Source organism: Haliotis cracherodii, unplaced genomic scaffold (assembly GCF_022045235.1).
Source record: "Haliotis cracherodii isolate W230 unplaced genomic scaffold, xgHalCrac1.p SCAF_11, whole genome shotgun sequence".
NCBI classification, from domain to species: domain Eukaryota; kingdom Metazoa; phylum Mollusca; class Gastropoda; order Lepetellida; family Haliotidae; genus Haliotis; species Haliotis cracherodii.
In genome coordinates, this window is record NW_027266266.1 from 36242733 (window position 1) to 36265612 (window position 22880).

The following is a 22880-nucleotide window of genomic DNA, read 5'->3' on the forward strand; positions in this document are numbered from 1 at the left end:
CCATTAAGTCAATGGTTGTTTCCAGGTACAGCGTACATGGCTGTTTTATGGGAACGCATGGAGTGATCTTTGAACAATGTTGATACATTTCCCACTGTTATAAACATTGACATTCATGCATCCAGTGCATATGAATATAACACATGTAATATTTATCTCCCACAGGACAAGGAATCCGAAACGTTGTCAATACATGCATGAGTGCAACCAGTGTTGTCACCAAACTCGCTCACAGAGACATCTGAAATAACTCTCTGCATGGTCAACATAACATCATTTGCAAAGCTTAAATTAAGGTATATCCAATTTCTGAGACAATTATTTAAATAAAACATATGACCCGCGTATGTGATTTTATTTTCAACTTTACTTAACCAATGCTAATTATTCCAGAACATTCAGATGAAATTAAATTGGCATTGTTTTCACCTTCTCGGAGCGCTATTTGTAGCTCAATTCGTTAGTAATAACGTGGAGAAACACTGAAGGCGTTGCAAACTAGTTATTTATTACTATGTGACCAACCCTCACATAAAGGGCCCTATTGGTGAAAAATCCCATTTGACTTCCTATAATATCTCTAAACTACAGTATCAAAGGACCACAAAAACACAATTCATAAATTTCAATTCATATTTATTACAGAGATACATGGCATCAATCCTTTTTTAAAAAGTTATGTCATAATGCAGTTTTTAGATATAATGTCTGATAAATTGAAATAATGTTTTTATTACATTACGAGAAAAATCTCATATTTTTGTGCAATCCGCACATATTGCGATTTTAACAGATTGGCTTTCTTTATTGCGTGACAGAACAATATTACCCTATTGTACACTTTATATACTCAACAACAAAAGTTCCTGTGACACCAATATTTTAGTGTATTTTTCAAACAAGTAAAGTTTGGTTTTCAATATTATAGTACATGTATGGAATCAAGTCACAAAAACGCAACTGCTACAGAAAAGCATGCAAAAGTTTACTTTTATGCAAGCCCCATGCATTTCACAACCCAAGAGTGGGTATAAAAACATGTGCGTTAACGGGATTCCATATGCATTGTTTAACACAGTGCTGACAACAACAACTCAGAAAAACAACAAAATTACGCAATAATTCAACATTACGAAATGCCACGCCTGTCCAAAAATGAGGGTCTGCGAGCCATCGGTATGCTTGAAGCAGGATCGAGTCAACGTGGTGTTGCAAGACAATTTAACGCCCACAGAAACACCATTTGGTGTTTATGCCAACATTAGCAACAGTCGAATGCAGTCAGAGACCATCCTCGGAGTGGCAGGCGTAACCAATAATCGACAAGACAACTGGATTCGAACAACATACCTACGAAATCTATTCCAGCCAGCAACGGTGACTGCAAGAAGCATCCCTGGCCTTCGACGAATATCTTCACGAACCGTACGTCGTCGCCTCTGATGTGCAGGGATTGTCGCCAGAAGACCCATCAGACGTCCCATTGTGACAGGAAACCACCGCCAAGCACGTCTACAGTGGTGCAGACAGCGTCTACGCTGGACGGCCATGCAGAGGGGACAAGTTCTATTCACTGACGAGTCTCAACTCAGCCACAGCGATGGACAGATTTGAGTGTATCGACGTCGAGGTGAACGTTACGTCAAACATTGTGTCATGGAAGAAGATCGGTTCAGGGGTGGCAGCGTTTTGGTATCGGGTGGGATAACACCAAGACAGAGGTCCCGTTTGATAGTGGTAGAGGGAAATCTCAATGGACAGCGCTACCGCGACGAGATCATCGGCCCTGTTGTTCTACCGTTTTTGCGTCGTCATGGCCCAGGCATTACCTTTCAACATGACAACGCCCGGCCTCATATTACTCGACTTGTTCAGGATTCTCTTCAAGAAAACAACGCGAGTGTCATCCCCTGGCCGGCTAGCTCCCCTGATCTCTCACCAAACGAGCACATGTGGGATGAGATGGTTCGGCCCCTTCGACGTCAAGCACGTGTTCCACAGACACTCCAGGAACTTCGAAACATGCTTTGCGACGCCTGGTCAATTTCATGAGACAAAGATGTGTTGTTTGCATCGCAACCAGAGGTGGACACACACGCTATTGATTTGTAAATTGACATTTTGGCATGTTCATGGTTGTTTTTTTTAGGAAATCACGCATTTTCTGAAGTCAGTATGGCAAGTTAAACCATTTGAACACTTACAGGAGTCTTTTATCTGTTGCAAACCGAAAATGTTTCAGATTTGTTAAAAAACATAACTTTGCATTAAATCTAATTCAATGTCACAGGAACTTTTGTTGTTCAGTATGTATAACCCGGGATTCATATATACTCCTTTGTTTGTTCAGATCATAAAGCATTTTTATTGAAATGTAATATACTTATTGCATAACTATGATACGGACTATATATAGGGTTCAGGGGGTCGGTGATTGTGCTGATTGCATAACGTTACATGCAGACAGCTGACAGAGGCCAGATCTAAAATTGCTCTGTTTTAATCCCAGGAGATGATGTGTTGTTGAGAAGTGATATGATGTAGAGATTTATATATGGAACTTTAACAGGATTGTAGTAATTGAAACGCGATGTACACATCTTGTTTTCCACATACACAAATCAACTAGCTGTGTTCCAAATATCAAAAATAGAATAAATATATATTAGTGATTGATATTATTAGCAACGTTCCATTTCATCGGAGTTCGGTGACACCGAATTACCGAGCCATTCAGACGCCTCTTTCCAAAAGCATTACTTGGGACCTAATTTAAACCAGAATACAAGTGCGTGTTTGTATGGATTGCTATTTAGTGCGCCCGTTTCGCTTTGTTTAAGACATTCACATATCAAAGTCTCAAAATCTTTAGGTGCTTTTAGAACATTGAACAGGTATTCATATACAGGCAACGTACACGCAACACATATTCGGATTCCACTTAAGCTGCTGATTCCAAACGCAGCTTCACGCGCTGTTCACGCAGATATGGAAACCAATTGGACATAAATATGTAGCACTTAAAACATGCAACATGATCGACGAACGAACGTTTATTATGAATACAAACATCCTTTGAACGAGCATTCAAATTACAAATTTTATAATGCCCGAAATCCCTCTTTCCAAGGACAACCGTGCTTACCTGTAACAATTTCACCTAATACAATATTTATTGTGAACATTACGTGGACTGTAATGTAGAATATCAATAGGGTACAACCATGGCAATGAGGCAGTTGTTAGATCGTGTACACAGTGTAGCTACTGGATGTGATGTATTGTATGTCACAACTGAAGCCTAGATACATCAATGTTGTTATCGGTTACTTAACCCCGATAACTGTAAATATAATCCAATTTACAAAGCGTTTCACATTTGAGTTTCATTCTCTTTTTCTATGGCATTATTTTCAATACTGAGATGCGATTATTTTTTCTCAATATGGACGTCATCGCGTCGATTTCCCTGAAGACAAAAAATATGACCAGGGGATTTTTATTCTTGTGAAGGGAAAACCCACTTACGTTCGTGTAATGTTCTTGTACAACACATTGATATTGATTTGTCATGTAAATTGGTTGGTTATGATATATCGCTGTAATCTTAGATGTTATGTCATCTGCTAAGTGTCCATTAGTTGGCAATTTACGTTAAATTAATTTCTTATTAAAACAACAAATTCATGACTGAGACACCTTCATGTTTCAGTGTATATGGAATTGTCCATAAACCATAAACAACGTCTGGATTGAAATTATGACGAAATATTAAAAAGAGATGCAATATTTTGTGAGTGTATAACAGGGCCAGACAGCGGGAAGGCCGCTGAGAGCATTTTCAAAAAAAGAAACGCAAAACGGATATTTTTTTCCATAAATGCAAAATTAGCGGATCAAGAGGTTTGAAATGAAAAGGTTTAATATGTCAAGTGTCAGTGACAAATTTCCCGGATCAAAGTGTTCACAACAAGGACATGAAAACTATTAGTCGGGAAACACGTACGATTTAGTGCATTAACAAAAGGGCCATGGAGCTGCACGCACTGCACGTGCAGCAGCACTATAAACGGTATTAAAGTGCAGGGTTTTTGACTTCCTGGCATCGGCGTCAATCGAACAGTGATAGTTCAACAACATGTCAAGATTACCAGAAGTGCAAAGAAAAAACGTCATAGGCCGCTTGCAGGCAGGGAAATCCCGATCAGCTGTAGCCAGGGTTTTCAAAGTAGCGCCCATCACCTTCACAAGGCTATGAGATCGGTTTCAACAGCACGGGTCAACACGTGATCGGCCAAGGTCGGGACGACCAAGAGTAACCACACCCACCCAAGATCGCTACATCTGACTGCGCCACCTACGTAAAAGAACGACCGTATCCCAAATACCGGGACTGTGAATCTCCGACCAGACCGTACGAAACCGTTAAAGAGCAGCAGCAGGTCTACGAGCAAGACGTCCTGTTCGACGCGTCATATTGAGTCGATAACATCGACGCGCCTCGAACCACAGACCTTCCGCTCTCTGGGGTAGACTCTCTGTCCAATAGCGCTCGGAGGCGGTCTGTTATTTGAATTCAAAAGTGAAGTGCATACATGTACTTACAGACACTAGGTGAAGTAGGATCTAACATGCCTAGTTATTGCATTAGTCAGTTGTAGGCCCTGTCATGCCAGTAAATGCCCGTGTAAGTCGAAGGTAAAATAACGTTATCATTTATCTGCCATTTATCTGCATCTGGTAAAGTTACATGGACCGCGTATCTAACATTTCATGTAAACTACTGGAGGTTTTTTCAGCCAATGACGTTTGGATAACTTCCCATGAACCCTGCTACAGCTTTATACAACTGGAAATATATACTCCTCCATAATGGTTACAGACAATTTACCAGCCTCCGTCCGATCTCTGTAATGTCTGCCACTGAATCTCCTTACAGCGAAATGACGCCGAACAATGGCTATTAACATAGATATACCTGATGCACAGAGCCTAAACATAAACAAATTTTCGTTTGGCAATATGGCGACAAACAAAGATTCTCATCGCAATCTCCATTTGTTGTCAAAATGTGGTAAATGATAAACATGGCGTTGTAGGCTTATCCCTCGGGGAATACGGTTTGACGTAGACGGTATGGTCAGATAGAGGGTACATCAAACGGTTTTTCCAACGTGATAAGCCTTCGCATTATAATGTACCGACTATGTGTGTAAGCCGATGGTTAAATGGGGTCTATTTAAAATACTGGTTGTAATAGTCGGATTTAGAATAGAATATCATTTATAATATCAAACAGGATCAGTCATAAGTACGATTGTCATTTAATTGTGTGAGTTGAAAATGAAATAGGACCTCATTTTCCCTCTGATAGTAATCAGTTGAAAGTAAATTGGGACCTCATTCACACTCTAATCGTAACGACTGAAAGTAAAGTAGGACCACATTTACTCTCTCGTCATATTATTTGAAACTAAAATAGGACCTCATTTTCCCTCTAGTCGTATCAGAATATAGTAAAATACTATACTTATCTGTGGAAAGATAAATAGAACCTCATTTGTCGTTAAATTGTATTAGATTAGTAAAATAGGACATCATTTACACCCTTATCGTATCAGGTGAAAAAATAATCTAGGACCTCATTTACCCTCTAATCACATCAGATCAAAGTATAATAGGATCTCATTTGTCATCTAATTGTATCAGTTGAAAATTAAACAGAATTTCATTTGCCCTCTAATCGTGTCAGTAGAAATATAATAAGACCACATTCGGCATTGAATTGTATCAATTGCCCTGAAATCATTTTGTTGAAAGTGAAATAGGACTCTACGTGTCCTCTAAATGTAAGTCAAAAGTAAAATAGGTCATCATTTGAAAACAATGTTAATGTGCTCTTTCACTTACTGGAATTAACCCCCTCCCCATCCTCATTATACAGTGATTAATGTCTGTCTGAACGCAACTGTGGCTGATGGGTCTTGATAATGTAAGAAATGGGCCCATTGACCGATGTCTCACTGGACGTCAATGACGCCGTTGCCCTCACAGGAGAGATCAGCTGATATCACAGCGAAGACTCGGTGCAACCCGACCACACAGAACATGCAGACAGAACTGTACTCCTCTAATCATTCACTGACTCTTTGTTTGCACACAAGCATCATTATGAAATATGGATTTGCACGGACACTACAACGAGCAAATAAATCTGATAACTTCGTCATAGCATGCTTATACATAACGTCTCTCCTAGTGCCTCTTCAGCGTGTTCCTGATAAGAATTGTTGATAATCTAAACACTAACTCATTGTGCCTTAGGTATGATGCTTTCAGCACAACCATTAGTGTTATGTAGATTAAACGAGAGTGTGACATTATCTGCCCGATCCACGCTGTACTCTCCCCGACGGTGTTTATGCTAACATCCTGTATAGATCTAATCTCCAGGTCTGTAGAGATTTCTGCAATAAAACACGCGCATTTACATCACCACATTTCTCATAAAATAACTCCCGCCTACATTTATGCATCATCCGGTCGTAGTGGCAAGGACAATTGTTGTTTAACTAACCTGGTTCATTATAGGTAGGCTTATTATTATCCTCAATTGTGGGCCTAATTTTGTATGCTAATTATCTTTGTCAACAAAGGTTCTGGTAATCCATTGCACATTCTCCAGGTGCCCCTAAACCAAACCCGCTCCTTTGAAGTATACACAAGGTAATACGTGTGAAGTCAAAGAGACAAGGCATTAAATGGAACTAATATCTTCAAACGATAAATCTAGAGAAAGAATGGCACCATCCAATTCCATTTTCAACACAAGCTTAGAGACACGTGGTTTAATAAATAGTAATTATAGCTGCGGGGTGTGAGTTTTGTGGAGGATGTTAAACCGACTTTGCGTGTACAACACGATCGAAACACTAATCTGTATGCACATCAACTTCACGCTATTATTTCGTCTTCGGAAGAACAACATTTAAATTAGATAAACCATCGCATCTGCATGGGTGGCACAATCCTTGTTAATGTTCAGCTCTAAGGAAATGCGAGCCTAGTTCCGTCGCTGACAACGTATGGAATTAGAAAGCGGATCCACATGCCAATTGGAGGATGCACGTGACAATTAAATTATCTTTCATATGTGGTTTCTAAGGATTGTTTGGCATCTGTTTTGAAACAATATAAGCATCCAATTTTTAGAAGGGACAGGTTGTTTAAGAGTACTTAAAGGTGTATCCTGATATCCAAGGAATGTTCAAGCATATGCCTATGTCATTGTGCAACCATGGAAATGTCTTGCATTGTGGCTCTATCATACGTTCGGGTACCGCTGGTGTTTAATCTCGATCGAATAAATATAACTATAACAGCTGGTCGTACGATTCTCTTTAGATCAGGCGGTCAGGTTTGGGGCCTCATCGTACGTGGATCGCTGCTCATATTATCAATCACCGGATGGTCTGGCCCAGACTCGATTATATACAAACTACTGCCATAAAGCAGCAATAGAGCTAAATGCAGCGTTATAAACGACAAGCACACATAGTCCTAATGTAAAGACAGTTAACACAATGACAAGCAATGATGACGGCTACCTTTAAGAATTAGTCAGGCTTCGGTGATTGGTCACTGACCCCAAATTCCAACCAACTCTATTCCCCTCCATTTCCCCATCCCCATCCTATATTAAGTCCAATAGTTACTCGTTTCCAATTAGGTTGATGGCGTATGTTACGTTTGTGTACAGGGAATATTGATGAGGATCGACATCGATTTAGCCTGTAGACAGAGGAATACAATATCACGTGTGTTATCCGAAATGTATAGGTTTGTAATGGTTTATGGAATGTATTCAATAGTCTTCTGGGGTTGTGCATCCTATCTGGTAAATGTATATTCATACGTGCATGAATGAAACATGACCTTTTTTAAGTCTGTTTTTAGAATATCATTTTCGCAATGTAATAAATATCCGCTTTATGGCCGATATATTAATGAGGCTAGGATCTGTTGTATTTTCCATCAAAGTTATCGAGTCAATATACATGAACATCAAAGTCAATGTTCTCTCAAATAATTATTTGAATTTGATAATTGCCTAAATCTTCGTAATTAATATCTGTGGTGCACATTAAAGTTATGAATAAGTAAAGTGTGAGAACCCATCAAGTTTCAAGGTAAAGTGTATCCCAATCTAATTTGCTTCTAAATTATCCCCCAGTAAATGATTTAATAAATCCGATAATATGTTTTATACCACCGACCTAAATGAGCGGGGCTATAGAGTTATACCAAGGAATTCCGTCCTTCCGTCCGTTCGTCGGTCCTGCCGAGGACATGTTTTGGGTGCGACCTATAACTTGAAAACTACTGTATAGATTCTTTTCGCACTTGATGAACACTTTCTGTACCAACAGAAGAAATGGGGTGCGACGTTTGATTTCAATATTTGGATTTTCTGAAAACAATACAGCTATTTTTTCAATTTAGACTTATTTTTTACTTACAAATATGATTTTATCTTCAACATGTGTGCGACCTGTAACTTGAACAATTCATGAATTCTATTACAATTGGGGGTACAGTTTCTATAGGAGAGGTGCAGTACAACGTTTGATTTCTATAAGTGGATTTTCTCAGAATATTTTTTTTTTCATGTTTTGAACATAGAAATATGTATGGAGTCGAAGTCGGGGGTATGAGTGAGCTCGGTGTAGTAAGCTCAAACGGCTCCCCCTAAATTTGACTCTAGAGTCATATGGGCACACCTTCGAAGCTCCCTCTTCTCCTCTTGAACCGCCCCATCACTTAACAGTGGAAAAGTGGCACAATCCCCTAAAGCTGACATGTCCGCAATGGGTGACTGTTTGAGTGTGAGTGAGTATGGTTTTACGCCGCATTTAGCAATATTCCAGCAATATCACGGCGGGGACACCAGAAATTGGCTTCTCACATTGTACCCATGTCGGGATTCGAACCCGATCGCCCCGATGATGATTGTTGGATCTAGCCCTTTCAGTTGGAGCGCGGTAACCAATTGTTTCCATTTTCATCAACACAGAATACCTGGTCATTAATATGCGGCCTCGTTGTGTAGTTGGTTCTATGCATCCTTCGTAGTTAGGCTCAGCACTTTTCAGCCACTCCTCGTTATTTATATCAAACCACTTTGGGCTATTAAAAATAGATAAACCAATAACACGCACAGGAACTGGGTTCATTTTCTTAGGTTTATTACTTTACAATTACACATTAATTATGTATTTTATTCATTGTCATTTGATATTCTATATGTGTTCTGTTATACATTGAACGGTACTATCACAACATAATTGTCAGAAATCAAATCAACAAATCTGTTTGTACTCGTCCTGCCTTTAATCACTCAGTTCTCTAAAGAGTATTGATTTATAGACAGATCTCCATTGTCAAGTTTTCACTCAGTAACTTGTCGCAACTGTCATATTTTGATTATTTATGTTTGACTTTTACACAAAAGTAAGTTATTGCCACGTCAATGAAGCCCCAGGCCACTTACCACCGTCGTTTACTTAGATGTCGTCCCCGTGATGATAGACCTTTGTCCCTCTTTCAGTACATGTTGTTGTTTCATCCTGTTGAATTTACATCAGCCCAGGAAGGAATCCCGTGTGGTAGGATTTGCATACTGCCATCATAATTAGTCGATGGTAAGTGGTAGCTTTCCGATCACTACTATAGTACCTGAATGATATTAATGGGGCGGTCGGGTAGCCTAGTGGTGAAAGCGTTCGCTCGTCACGCCGAAGACCCGGGTTCGATTCCCGACATGGGTACAATGTGTGAAGCCCATTCTGGTGTCCCCCGCCATGATATTGCTTGAATATTGCTAAATGCGGTGTAAAATCATAGTCACTAACTAATGATAACATTATATCCGTATTTCTTAAAGCTTAAGTTTTATAAGCAGTATATACATGTAATTGGCTTTACATGATATAAAATGTAGTGTTGTAGAAAAACGTTACGCTTAAGAATGTAAACGCAGTTTTTATTCAAATACAGTAAACTACGGTTATAACGAACTCAAAGGGAGCACTAATTTTAGTTCGTCATAACCGTAGTTCGTTGTAAGCATATAGACAGCATATGTACATCAAATGGCCGGGACTAAAAAATAAGTTCGTTATATCGGTCAGTTCGTTATAAGCGTGTTCGTTATAAACGTTGTTTACTGTATATATACAGGCTTTAAATGTTATTTAATAGTGTGTATCAATTAAGAATGTCTGCACTCTCTTCCATAACATTTTACAATTGAGGTGATAACAAGATTTCAAGAATGTCTTCATACATGAATGGTTGCCGTCAGTTAGAACTGGGATTATGTTCACACTTGATGCTGGCTTATTACATTTGCTATTTTTCACACCGAAAAAAACAATACTGGCATCAACATTGTTAGCTCTCGACATGATATTATCGTTAATAATTATTTATGCCAGTGAGTGTGTAATTCCGTCAATTTCCAGTGCAAAGGTTCAAACTGGCTGAACTTTAATCCTATTTGAAACTCTTAAAATGTCAAACATGCATGCAGATGTTTTCACTTCCTGTTTACTTCAGATATAAAGAGCAATACAATTATTGTGACAGTAAAAGTAAGGAGCTTTCCTGCAAACATCTGTATGTTGTGCGTTGAGCCTACAATGGACTTATTTATTCGCCAAGCAATGGAAAACGTTGCTGTCTTGTTTTTGTTTGAATTTGATTGGATGTTGCGGACATGACGTCTTCGATTTAGCTGAGCAAGTGCTGTGGATCAAATCTGGAATATCCATGGAATATGATATTTAGCCATTGTTTAAAAATCATGCATAACCTCTATGACATTATATTTACCTTTCAAAACCAGATTCCCCACTTGGGTACAATGTATGAAGCCCATTTCTGGTGTCCTCTGTCCTGACATTGCTGACATATTGCTAAAAGCGTCGTAAAAACATACTCACTCACTCACTTTCACAAGCAGACTCAATAGACGTATGGCTAGTAAAACCAATTCAAAAACAACCAGTATAACAGATCACATCTCCTTCCAAGATTACTGCACATAAAAGGAGTAATAGTCAGTAGTTCTTCATTTCGGTTATACTCAAAGTCGTGGCAAAGCGTCTATCATATATCATTTGTGACACGGGACTGTAAGTCAAGTGAGTGAGTGTGTTTGGTTTACCGTTGATTTGAATAGTAAAGACAAGATATTTTACGGATGAAATGTCCTCGGCAGGACCGACGAACGGACGGAAGGACGGAATTCCTTGGTATAACTCTATAGCCCCGCTCATTTAGGTCGGTGGTATAAAACATATTATCGGATTTATTAAATCATTTACTGGGGGATAATTTAGAAGCAAATTAGATGAATGGTCGTGCAGCTTGATGCTGGAGAAAAGCTCGAAGTGGTGCAGTTCACCAGCACCTTGGCCATTAAATGTAGGTTATTATGACCATGTCGCTTTTGTCTATCAAAATTTAATGCCTCTATTTTTATTAGTCTTTGGCATGTTAGAATATTGAGGCCATGACGCCTTGACAACGGGAACTTTGGATTGTGAAGTTGATGGGGAGCATTATTTAATCATGAACATTATATCCCCCGAGTTTGATCACGATGTTCCAGCTTTTACTATGTAAAATATGTCATTGATTTCTTTATATGTAATTTTCGTTCTTGCAGGGCAGCGTCTTGTGAAGAAAGAATCTAAATGTGGCTGAAGAAAATTTGCAACTGTAAGAACAGCTCATGAACTAGAAAACTACTCGGTGAATATTTTTCAGTTACGTGCTTTTGTTTGTGCATTATCGTGAAATCAGATACGCACAGGAGCATTAAACTAAGACCAGTGTTACAGGAATGTCGTGGAAGACATTATTCGGATCCAAATACATCAACGTGCATCATAGATGGTGAGGGTGGAGCATCAGCGTAATGGTAACAAAAACACACATTTCGTTGGCTGATTTCAGTGAACCCGTTGGATGCTGTCAGTGAAAAAAAGAAAACAGACTGAAATGGTTACATTTCCAGCGTTTCTAGTTGCTGTCCAATGTATTTCCCATAATCTCGTACCTCTTGGGATACACGTTTAATTCAGATGGTCATTCTCATGACAGTCTAAACATGTGTGATTCTCCCGGACGGCCGATAATGGAGGACACCTCCAAAGCCTCTCCGTCCATCAGGAGTGTTGATTACAACGCATACATGACACCCCCAGTGGCTCTCGAGATACGGAAATCAGAAAGACTGAAGAAAACCTTGATAAACATCGCGAAAACGTTCCTCGTCTTTATGATCTCCCAGGTCGGTCTAACGTGCTTGGTTATAGGGTATTCCATCATGGGAGGGTTCATCTTCATGAAGTTAGAAGCTGAACAAGAAATCAAGAATAGGTTTGAAGTGGAATCTACGAGACATTTATATGTTAAAAGGTTATGGAATGTCACCGTGAACTTGAACATTCTCTTTGAGGCTAACTGGTCAGCAAGTGCAGATGAAATTTTCAGGGATTTTCAACAAGATATTTACAAGACTGTGAGAGAGACGGGTTGGGATGGCACTGAGACTGAAGAAGCCGTTGAGTGGACGTATGCAGGGGCGTTGCTTTACTCCGTCACTGTTATCACAACTATAGGTAAGTCTCTAAATGGGATCTAGACTCGGGATATTTGATTCAAGTCCCACATTCAAAACTGCCAGCTCAATGTTGATGTAACATATCATTTTGACAGTTAATGATAACCACAATTACAAATAAAAACTGTTTCAGTTTCACGTTTAGCATTTATAACAACGTCTTCAATTGGCAGACAATTGGACTATGTTCTACGGTCCGCAGCATCTACCTTGGGTCATAATAAATTAATTATTCGACTTTTATCTATTTGCACAAACAATGCGAGAGGCATTTCTGCACAGTACCTTTTGTATATTTGTATATGTTATATAGTAAATATGTAACGCGACACATGTAGTTCTTCGTCTTTAGGTCAGTCTGGACACTTATTTGTTGGGGAGCGTGGTTGGGTCTAGGGCGAGCGGAGATGAAAATCTGATAATTTCAGTATGGTTTTATCTCGCCGTGTGAGCAGGGTAATCGGAAACGATATAACTCATTTCACTGAGTAAGTAGACAAAGAAAAACTGAGAAGACTGCCAATAAGCCCAAGTCTAGATCCGATTTAATTAAAATACAAACGTGAGACATCTAGCGAGATACGGCTAAGGATGGATTATTTGTATTGGTGAATGATTTGTTTGCTATTTGTTGTTTAACGCCGCTTTCAGTTGTATTCTAGCTATATAACGGCTGTCTTTAAATAATCTAGTCTGGAATAATAAATCCTGTGATTGACATCACGAGCATCGATCTACGTAACTGGGATGCGATGACATGCAACCAAGTCAACGCGACTGACCACACGATCCCGTTAGTCGCCTCTTGCAACAAGCATGGGCTGCTGAAGACCTATTCAAGCCCGGACCTTCGCGAGTCCCGTGATGAATAACGTGCTTAAATGGAAGTGACATTGACCACATTCACTTGCCATAACGAAAACTGTAACAGTCATTATAACTGAAGTGATCTTTGCAAACAAGTAAAGTATGGATGAACTGCATTAAAAATCCGTGTCAAGTAAATTTGGATGATTATCAACATTGCTTTTGGGATTTAGTTTGTTTCTGAAAACACATTGAGCATGATGAAGTGACGCATTAGTAGCATGAGATGCATACCTATTGCAACAGAATAACATGTCATGGGTAGCACAGTGGTTTGTGCGTTCATCTTATAACATAGTTTTCTCTACCGCCATAAAACCCGTCCACATAAACTATCAGTGATGTACTATAATAGGTCTGGCGGGGTTTTGGTTGAATGGAGGTCATCGCGTTACACGATAGAAAGACCATTAATACGCACTCGATAATATTCCAGTTATATGAAGGCGGCCTGGAAATAGTACAGTCTGGACCAGACACTCCAGTGATATTATGATATTATGAGCAACGATTCACGCCGTCGGGTCACGCTATTAACCAATTAGCAGAACCAGACCAGCCGATCCATCAGTCGTCTCATACTCTCAAAGGGTAAACGACATTCCATTTTATTCATTCACTCACTCCTGACATTGTATATTGTCTGAATCAAAGCTACAGAACGCGTGTGTATTCAAATGCAGATACTTACATATACATCTCCAAATTTTACACATCAATGATCGCTGGTCCAGAGGAACCTGCATATCTCAACGTGTCTCCACTCACGCAAACATGGAGTCATGATCTAAGATAAACAAACACATAAAACGTTGCTCCATTGATCGCCTGTCTTGAATGTTAGTTACTCTTTATACACGTCTGACCACCATGGCCAGGAACTCAGTTCTAAATCTGACACGATATGCCCTTCAGATGGTTCAGGATGTGCGTCTGACATCATACCATGATTATGAATAAAGATGAACCTCACTGAAAAGGTCTGGTTTGAGTTCATCTTGGCAATTTTACATCCAAACGAGATTTGGAGTCAGCGGTAGGTGTATATCATGCACATTGCCTTGCAATATTGTTGTCAAATATGTGATTGATGCGGACATGTTTAATAACATACATGGCTCGACAGAATTGTTCTGTTGCTCCTATACCTCTTCGGTTATGTCTGAAATCTAGATGTTCATGGCCACGAAAGTAATTTATATAAATACTCCCTCATTCTTGCGTCATGTTATAATACACCATCTCTCTCAGTCACAATTTCATTCTAAGTTAAGGGACTTAATGTGATTTTGGACATATCGCTTTTCAGGAAGTAGAATAATGACCGATGACAAATATTTTACCATCTTCATTTATCAAGTGTATAATACCAACCATTTGTATAAATACCCTGGACACTCTCCCCACCGAAGCTTCGTTTCGGAAGAGACGTCACCATCTCCAATATATCTCATACAACCAACCTACAATCAGCACACTTTCCTCCCACAATAAGAAGACACGCCGCGATTTAACTTTAATACTGTTAAAAGCGGCGTTAAGCCCATCTTACTCACTCACTCATTCACTCACTATAATCAGCAAAGCACTTCTCTCGCTAATAAGTGTAATCTCATTGAGCAGCTGTTTTGTCTTTTGGTTATTTCTGAAACGTGTTGTGCCGCCAAGCTTTGGTAGTCGGGTAGCCTAGTGGTCAAAGCGTTCGCTCGTCACGCCGAACACCCGGGTTCGATTCCCGACATGGGTACAATATGCGAAGCCCATTTCTGGTGTCCCCCGCCGTGATATTGCTGGAACATTGCTAAAAGCGGCGTAAAACCATACTCACTCACTCTGTTTTTTTTATTTTAATGGAGATATAATGCGCTGGGTATTCGCAGATGATACTTGACCATTTATCCAGCAACCAGCTGGTCACTATACCTCTAACTGATAGTAAAGTAGAGCAAGAACTAGTACTTGATGCAAGACATTGATTCCTGAAACGATCGCACTGCTTTTTGTGTATATGTAAGGGATGGTGGGATAGCCTTGTGGTTAAAACGGTCGCACGTCACGCCGAAGACATTGGTACAATGCGTGATTTCGCTGGAATATTGCTAAAAGCGGCGTAAAACTATAATCACTCACCGCATATGTAAATGTTTGACAAATTGAAACAGGTTCGTATGAATGTTAGTCGTCAGAGACAAGATATCGTTATCTTTAAATATGTAATAGAAGATAAAGCGAGTGTTTTGTATGCTTCTCAACGCGGCTATTGAACTCCATGTGACCAGTTTTAATCCTAGACCTGTAACGTTTATTCTTATATTAGTTTACCCTGACTTTGTGCACACTGATAATCTGGAATAATGAAGCTGACTGCATGCGGTTGACGTACCCCATGATGTGAGTGAGGGAGTATGGTTTTACGCCGCTTTAAGCAATATTCCAGCAATATCTCGGTAGGGGACATCAGAAATGGGCGTCACACATTGTACCCATGTCGGTCCATAATGATAATGACTTGTTTGTAGTGACCCGTGAAGATCCGGGGTAGAAAAGGTCTTCACCGATCGAGAATTCGGGGAAACCCCGGAAAGTAATTCCGGCAAAAGTTCACACGATCAATTTCACAAAAAATTGTTCACATCGTGTGAACTTTTTCTGTCCGTTCACAGGTGTGTGAACTCCAAATATCAGATCACGTAAGTACCCCTTCAGCCAATTAGCATGAAAGAAACAGTGTAAACTTCAAAGTATGAAATTATTGTATCGTGAACATCATTATTGGTAACATAATGTGACATTATGCATATTCTTTTCTGAACTTTTAAAGATTATACAAATAGTTGAAAATATTTAATAGTAATTTATGTCGGTCATGTATCGCCAAAGCTTAGGTAGACTATTTTACATGTCCACAAATTATACGATGCGGATTCGAGTCCCGCTTGCGACAGCTTTTTAAGACAAAGTTGAAGTCATTCACGTGAGTGCCAAACAGCTTCGTTAGTCCAAGTGCCCATAAATGACAAGAACTGTCTATTCGTGAAAATAATTGATTGTAAGAGTGACGTCACATATGTGTATTAGGAAGTTCTACATGGAGGCAGTGTTGGCCAGATGTCTAAGGTGCCGGAATTCACATGCAGAGTTATATCCTTTGGGCATGCCAGAAACCTACGATCGTGTAGGTTTGTCAGTGCCTTACCAACGCTCGTGGATTTCACCAGAGTGACTACATGTGAGACCTGCATCAATTCAGGCTTTCCTCCCTCAAAAACACCGTAGTATGACTTGAATATGTTTCAAAACCAACCAATCTCATTAAAATCAGATCTTAGTTTACGACGGGTCACGTCAGAACGACCTTTCGCAAACTTTGACCGAGCAATGAAAAGACTGACAAGAAATCCACATTAGTCAATCAGTAGGCAGCTTTCTCGAGCTTTACGACACTAGTTTCAAACTAGCGACTACGCTTCGAAACATATGTTGACGTATTCTCTATTAAAAATTTTAAAACTGATAAAAAGAACATTCTGGAATGGCTTGATTACCTAGATTGTAAAATCATGAAACCCGTAACTGTCGTTCGGAATACCCTCTGTTAAATATTTCATGATCAGGTAAGCGACGCTTTGTTAAGCTGTGGCGAGAAGTAAAATCAGATTTTAATGAGATTGAACGGACTGGTGTCGAATATATCCATATCCGAATGAAAGAAAGAAAATGATTTTGCACGGTTCCAATATCGATCTAGTCTTGGAGACTTCAGTTATTATTGATGTTTGTTAACATTCTTGGCGGGGAAAATATTGTCTCTTACCTTTTTAGGTCTAGCGGATAGAACGTCTGCCCAAAAGATATTAAAGTATTTGTTAATACCAAACGGGCAATGATGGGATAAAACAAGGATTGGTCGGTTCGAAGCCACTATGTTGTTTCTGAGAGGGGTATTCATCTTAAACTGCGGCATGGTATCTCAGTGGGACAGCACTAAACAAAACAGCATTAGTCCAGACGCACGGACACACACACGCACGCACGCACGCTCACTCACACACATACTCACGCTCACTCACACACACACACACACACTCACGTGGCTATATAAGTGTAATAAACGCGACATTAAACCCCTTTTCACCTAACCTTACACACAACGATATAGCAAATACCACTTCTCCAGTTTTTACCAACATCCATTCTTCAGACGTTTCTAAGGTTTTCGACCCCTATCTAGGAAACTGCCCAAGAATAAGCCGACGTTAGTCTATGTACTGAATACACCTCCAATCTCAACCGCGATTATTTCAATCATTCATCAGATCAGATTCATCATAATTACGTGTACACAGTAAACATGTCGTGTCAATAGAACAGGTGTCCTCCTAATGTATTAAACTATAGTGTTGAGTTTGTCAATCAATTGCGTATTGTCCTGTTGCCACAGACAACGGTATGAATTCTGATAGAATTTACGATGAAAACAAAATGAATAATGGCTTAAGTACACCCTCAAATACAGACAGTACCATGCAATGTATTGTTTCATTTGAAACACTACATCAGACCGATGAAATATACATGATGTATTATGTGTATATTGCACTGGCAGACACACGTGACTGTGCAATTTGTTCCCAGTAATTGACATGTATGCCAACAATCACGTTCACGAGGAATAATTAATGTTTTTATCCCCCGATTCCCGATGGAATAAATAACTCGTTCAATGCAGTGGAGTCTGATTCAGAGCAAGATATCTTTACACATGATGTATTTAAAATAAATATGGATGACTGAGTAGTAATTACTTCATATCGCTGAAACTGATGATTGAAATAGGCATTGTAATGAATCGGTTTGAATCATATGTCAATTCTTGAAAGTGTACAAACTAGTTAGAATTCAGTTTTGTAGCCTCTGATTGGTATTGACATGGACGGACAAACATCTCTATACAGATAACCTGCTTGTATCAGAATTTGATGATTGTCCTGAATATTGACTAAACCTGATGGGCTTTATAATTGCACAGGTTTACTTTCTTCATCAAACTTGGCATGGTTCCTCGTGTTGCGCTACTTGTTCGAAACAGCCCATTAGGCACTTCAAATTTAAAAATGGCGGTAAGTTCCAAGGTGACTGACATTTCTGATTAGATACAATCTTTTCGATGAAATTTGACTAGATAGTCCAATCTGAATAATCTTGGTTTCCAATAATACTTTACAACGTCCCCAAAGCGTCCGGCTATGTCCTGAGTAGAAAAAAGTGAATGTCAACGCACAACCCCGTACCAGAGCACATTGGTGACATCACTGATGTGAAACAAAGCATAGGTAAAGTGCGGGAGAGCCGAGCCACGAATAAGGGGGTGTAAATTCTGCAGATGGTGTTCTGATGCACGGGACTTACATGACACTGTATGAACGATCGGGATAGGTGAAGAGCAATCAGAGTATGTCCGAACCTGTCTGTCCCATACCTCAATGTGCTTAATATTTGTCTACGGTCCAAGGTGATAAAAGGATAATCCCTCGTCCTTAAACTGTTTATAATATTAGAGACGTTAATAACTCATCGAATCTACATTATTAACCGTAAATACGATGTCCATTCTAACCCCATAAACATAAAAAATTTAAACTGACCCCAAGCAAATGTTGTCGCTGTCAGGAGGGAGAATATCTGCACCACAACCCCCCCCCCCCCCCCCCCCCCCCCCCCCCCCCCCTCCCCAAGTCATATGCTACATTGAACATAATGGATACTGAACTGTTTCTCTCTTTCACGCAATACACTCCCTTCCAATTACTTTTGGATTCCGCTCGATTAGATGAAGGTAGTGGTACAAAGGAAACACTAAGAAGTAACAATGCAAACATCAAAACTGTCGAGTGTTGTTCATTAACACCAAACTTGAGTGGACAAGGGCAAGATCAGCTGGTAGAGTGCGATGAACCATCATTGAAAAACGAGTGTGCTTCTTATGCGAGAAGGCGTCTCAAACATCTGAACTAAGACATGATATAGCAGCTTTGAATGGATTTGTCCGAAACCTTAACGATCTAAAGCTTCTGGCCAAACGTAGCGGTGGAGATGTTGTGGCACAAGAGCTTAAGTATCAGTATTCTTGGTTTGCAGCTCTGTACAATAATGAGAGGTCTTACCTCTTACCAATTGAAAATCAGAAGGGGGGACAATTATCTCAAGAAAAGGCATATCAGTTTGTGTTTTCAGAGCTTCCTGCCTACATAGTTGAGAGAAATACCAGGAGTGATGGCCCTGCTATATTTCGGCTTGCAGAGCCGATCACCCTGTACAACCAGCGACTTGAACAATGACAGATATATGCACGAAATTGATGGAGAAGTTGTTGGCAGAAAGCTCGAAGCTCATAAGAAGGGATATCCTTCTGGCCTTCAAGAAAGATATTGGCCGAGCCTTGTCACAAGCCTCCAACTAGAGGGTAACAGAATCCACATGTTTACCATTGACACTGATGTCGCAGCAGTCTACCGCTTCTACAGGATCTTTGTTTTGAAAAGCTTTGGCTAGCATTTAGTCAACGCCAAAGCATGAAGTAGATTCCCATACATGATATCAGTCCCTCCTTTGGCTCAGAGAAGGGGTTATCTTTTTCCACGCCATCATTGACTGTGATGTTGTGTCAGCACTTCGTGGTAAAGGGGGAATGAGTGCACGACAAATCTGGGATGTATGCCCTGTGGCTTCGGATGTCTTCATAAAACGTTGTCAGTACCTACCAGCAATGGAAGATGAAGGCCAGAAAATACTGGGAAAGGGTGTAGTCATAATGTATGTCAAGTTTAGTATTGCTGAGAGTATTGACGATGCAAGACTGCACATGTTTCCTCGAAAGCAGATCTCGAGATCATATGAAGTAATTCCTCAAATTCGGTTTGCCGCCTACAAGAATGATCCATATGGGGCTTAGCAACCTTGTGCCAAAAAAAACCTGAAAGTCCTGTTGACGGAAGAAGAAAGATAACATAAAGCAAATCTTTGAGACAATACTTCCACTTCCACAAGAGCTGACAAAATGTGTCTGCCAGACTCAAGGCAGTGGCAGATGCAAGTGTTGTCGTTTTCGTCAACCCTGTAAAGTTTTATGCAGCTGCAATTGAAACGTCTAACATCTGCAAACACTGACAGTTCTGAACATGGTAACAAAGAAACTGACGAAATTTTCACTTGGCTAAGGAGCTTTTTCAATTAAGTGGTCCCAGCAATCTGTGAGGCTAATAGGACATGATATTGTATAATGTACATCTTCAAATAGCCATATATCACGGTGTTACATGACCTTCATGACAACAATTCCCCGTGTACAATGTCAGTGTACTTTTGGCCACGTGGCCATGTACAGTATACGACATTAATCTGACTGTAAAGCAGGCTAACAAGTGACGGAAATAATGAACATCTGTCCATACCATCAGGATATGATGAATCACAATCATGTCACTGATTCTAACGACCCAATACTCCTTTGAGTCAGCATTGAGTACTTGGGGAATGTTGTGACCCTGAATACTCAAAATGTTCAATATATTGCTGACGTATATTGTTTTTATAAAGATGGTATAAATCTTCCCGTCCCCTTTTTAGTCTTTGCTGTTAAGAGTTCACTGCTTTTAGAATTAACTTGCTTTTGTTAATGCTTTTATTATAGATCTCCCCCCTCACCTACACATGCACATCAAAGATCGCAATACAGTGCCAAATAATGTGATTGAATTTTGTATCGCAGAGAATCACATGGTTTTGGTGGAGGTAAGGAGGTACAATTGAAAGGTAGATGTACCCTCAGAGCCCGTTGAGATGACTTTTCAATGCTCTTTCATCGACAAGATACATCCCCCGTGTAAGATCCGCTAACATTGATGGTCACAGTATATGACCTTGCTGAATAGAGGCTAACTGGATAGCTGCTCGTGCTAGTAGCCACGTTTTTATTATTTATAGGCTGTCGTGACTGACCAGTACATATATTGTTTGCGGCGTAAAACCATATTAATTCAACCCAGAGTGACTTACACTCAGGGGTACTTATGTCTATAGAAGAAAGGACTAGGTATGCATATAAGCCATTTTGTCATCTGAAGCTGCCGGATGAAACAGTGAGGAAACAGTTATAATCTGTGTTGTACTTTTCAAAACATACCTATATAGAACTTATACTAACAACAAAAGTGTGAAAATACTGATTTTATAAGTTTATAGGTTTTCAGTTATAGGCGAATGTTCTAATATTTTAGCGTCAGCAAACCTTTGAACAAAAGTATCTCTCCATTAGCAGAAGTGAGTATAGGCGACAAAATAATAATTATTAATATTCTGCAGTCTAGAGCAGAATTTCAGCTTGAAATCATCCCTCCATTGTAGGGTATGGGTGCTTTCCTAACACATTAGACTGATATAACTTAAATACTGTCCGGGGCAATGGGGTTAGCCTAGTGGTTAAAACGTTCGGTCTTCATGCCGAAGACCCGGGTTCGATTCCCTACATGGTAACCAATGTGTGGAGCCAACTTCTGGTGTGATGCTGCTGGAGTTTTGCCAAAGATGGCGTAAAAAAATTCTCACTGACTGTACAAAGCGGTTTTAAATCAAGCTCACTCACTCACTCACTCACTCACTCACTCACCCACTCTTTGCCAATTTATTTATTTTAGGGGGCACGGGTTTCCCAGTCGTCTTAGTAACCACAATTCGCTGTACAGAGTTGTCCCTTGGGCACACCAAAAACATATGATCGTCCAATCCCGGTCATCCCGATTATGTTTCCAGGTTTGTCAGCATCATACCCAACCCGTGAAAATCCGGGGTAGAACAGGTCTTCAGCAACCCAGTCCTACTGTAAAAAGTGACCATGCTTGTCGTAAGAGGCGACTAACGGTATCGCTTATTTGGTTGATGCATGTCATCGTATTCCAATTGCGTGGATCGATGCTCAGGTTGTCAATGTTGTTAAGTGCGGCGTTAAACAAAATACAAACAAACAAACAAATAAATAGCCCCATACCCGTGCTCGTGGGTTTCACCAAAGTGGTAAACGTTTGAGACCTGCATCACTTCAGGCTTTCTTCCGAAGTGGGACGGTCGGGTAGCCTTGTGGTTAAAGAGTTCGCTAGTCACAACGAAGACCCAGGGTTCGATTCCCGGCATGGGTACAATGTGTGCAGCCCATTTCTAGTGTACCCCGCCGTGATATTGTTGGAATATTGCTAAACGCGGCGTTAAAAAACACTCGCTCACATTCTTCCCAAGTTATACACAACTCACACACTCACTTACTTATTTA

General features: G+C 40.0%; 1 protein-coding gene across 3 annotated transcripts in view; it reads left to right on the forward strand.

The window, feature by feature from the left end:
- The window catches only part of LOC139456449 (TWiK family of potassium channels protein 18-like), a 43391-nt gene that overhangs the window by 14511 nt on the left and 6000 nt on the right, over nucleotides 1-22880 (forward strand). For all 3 annotated transcript variants that reach the window (XM_071238161.1, XM_071238160.1, XM_071238162.1), the window contains exon 2: nucleotides 11732-12689. In XM_071238161.1, coding sequence (XP_071094262.1) covers nucleotides 12176-12689 — 514 coding nt within the window. In that variant the 5' untranslated portion in view covers nucleotides 11732-12175. The remainder of the gene's footprint in view (nucleotides 1-11731; nucleotides 12690-22880) is intronic.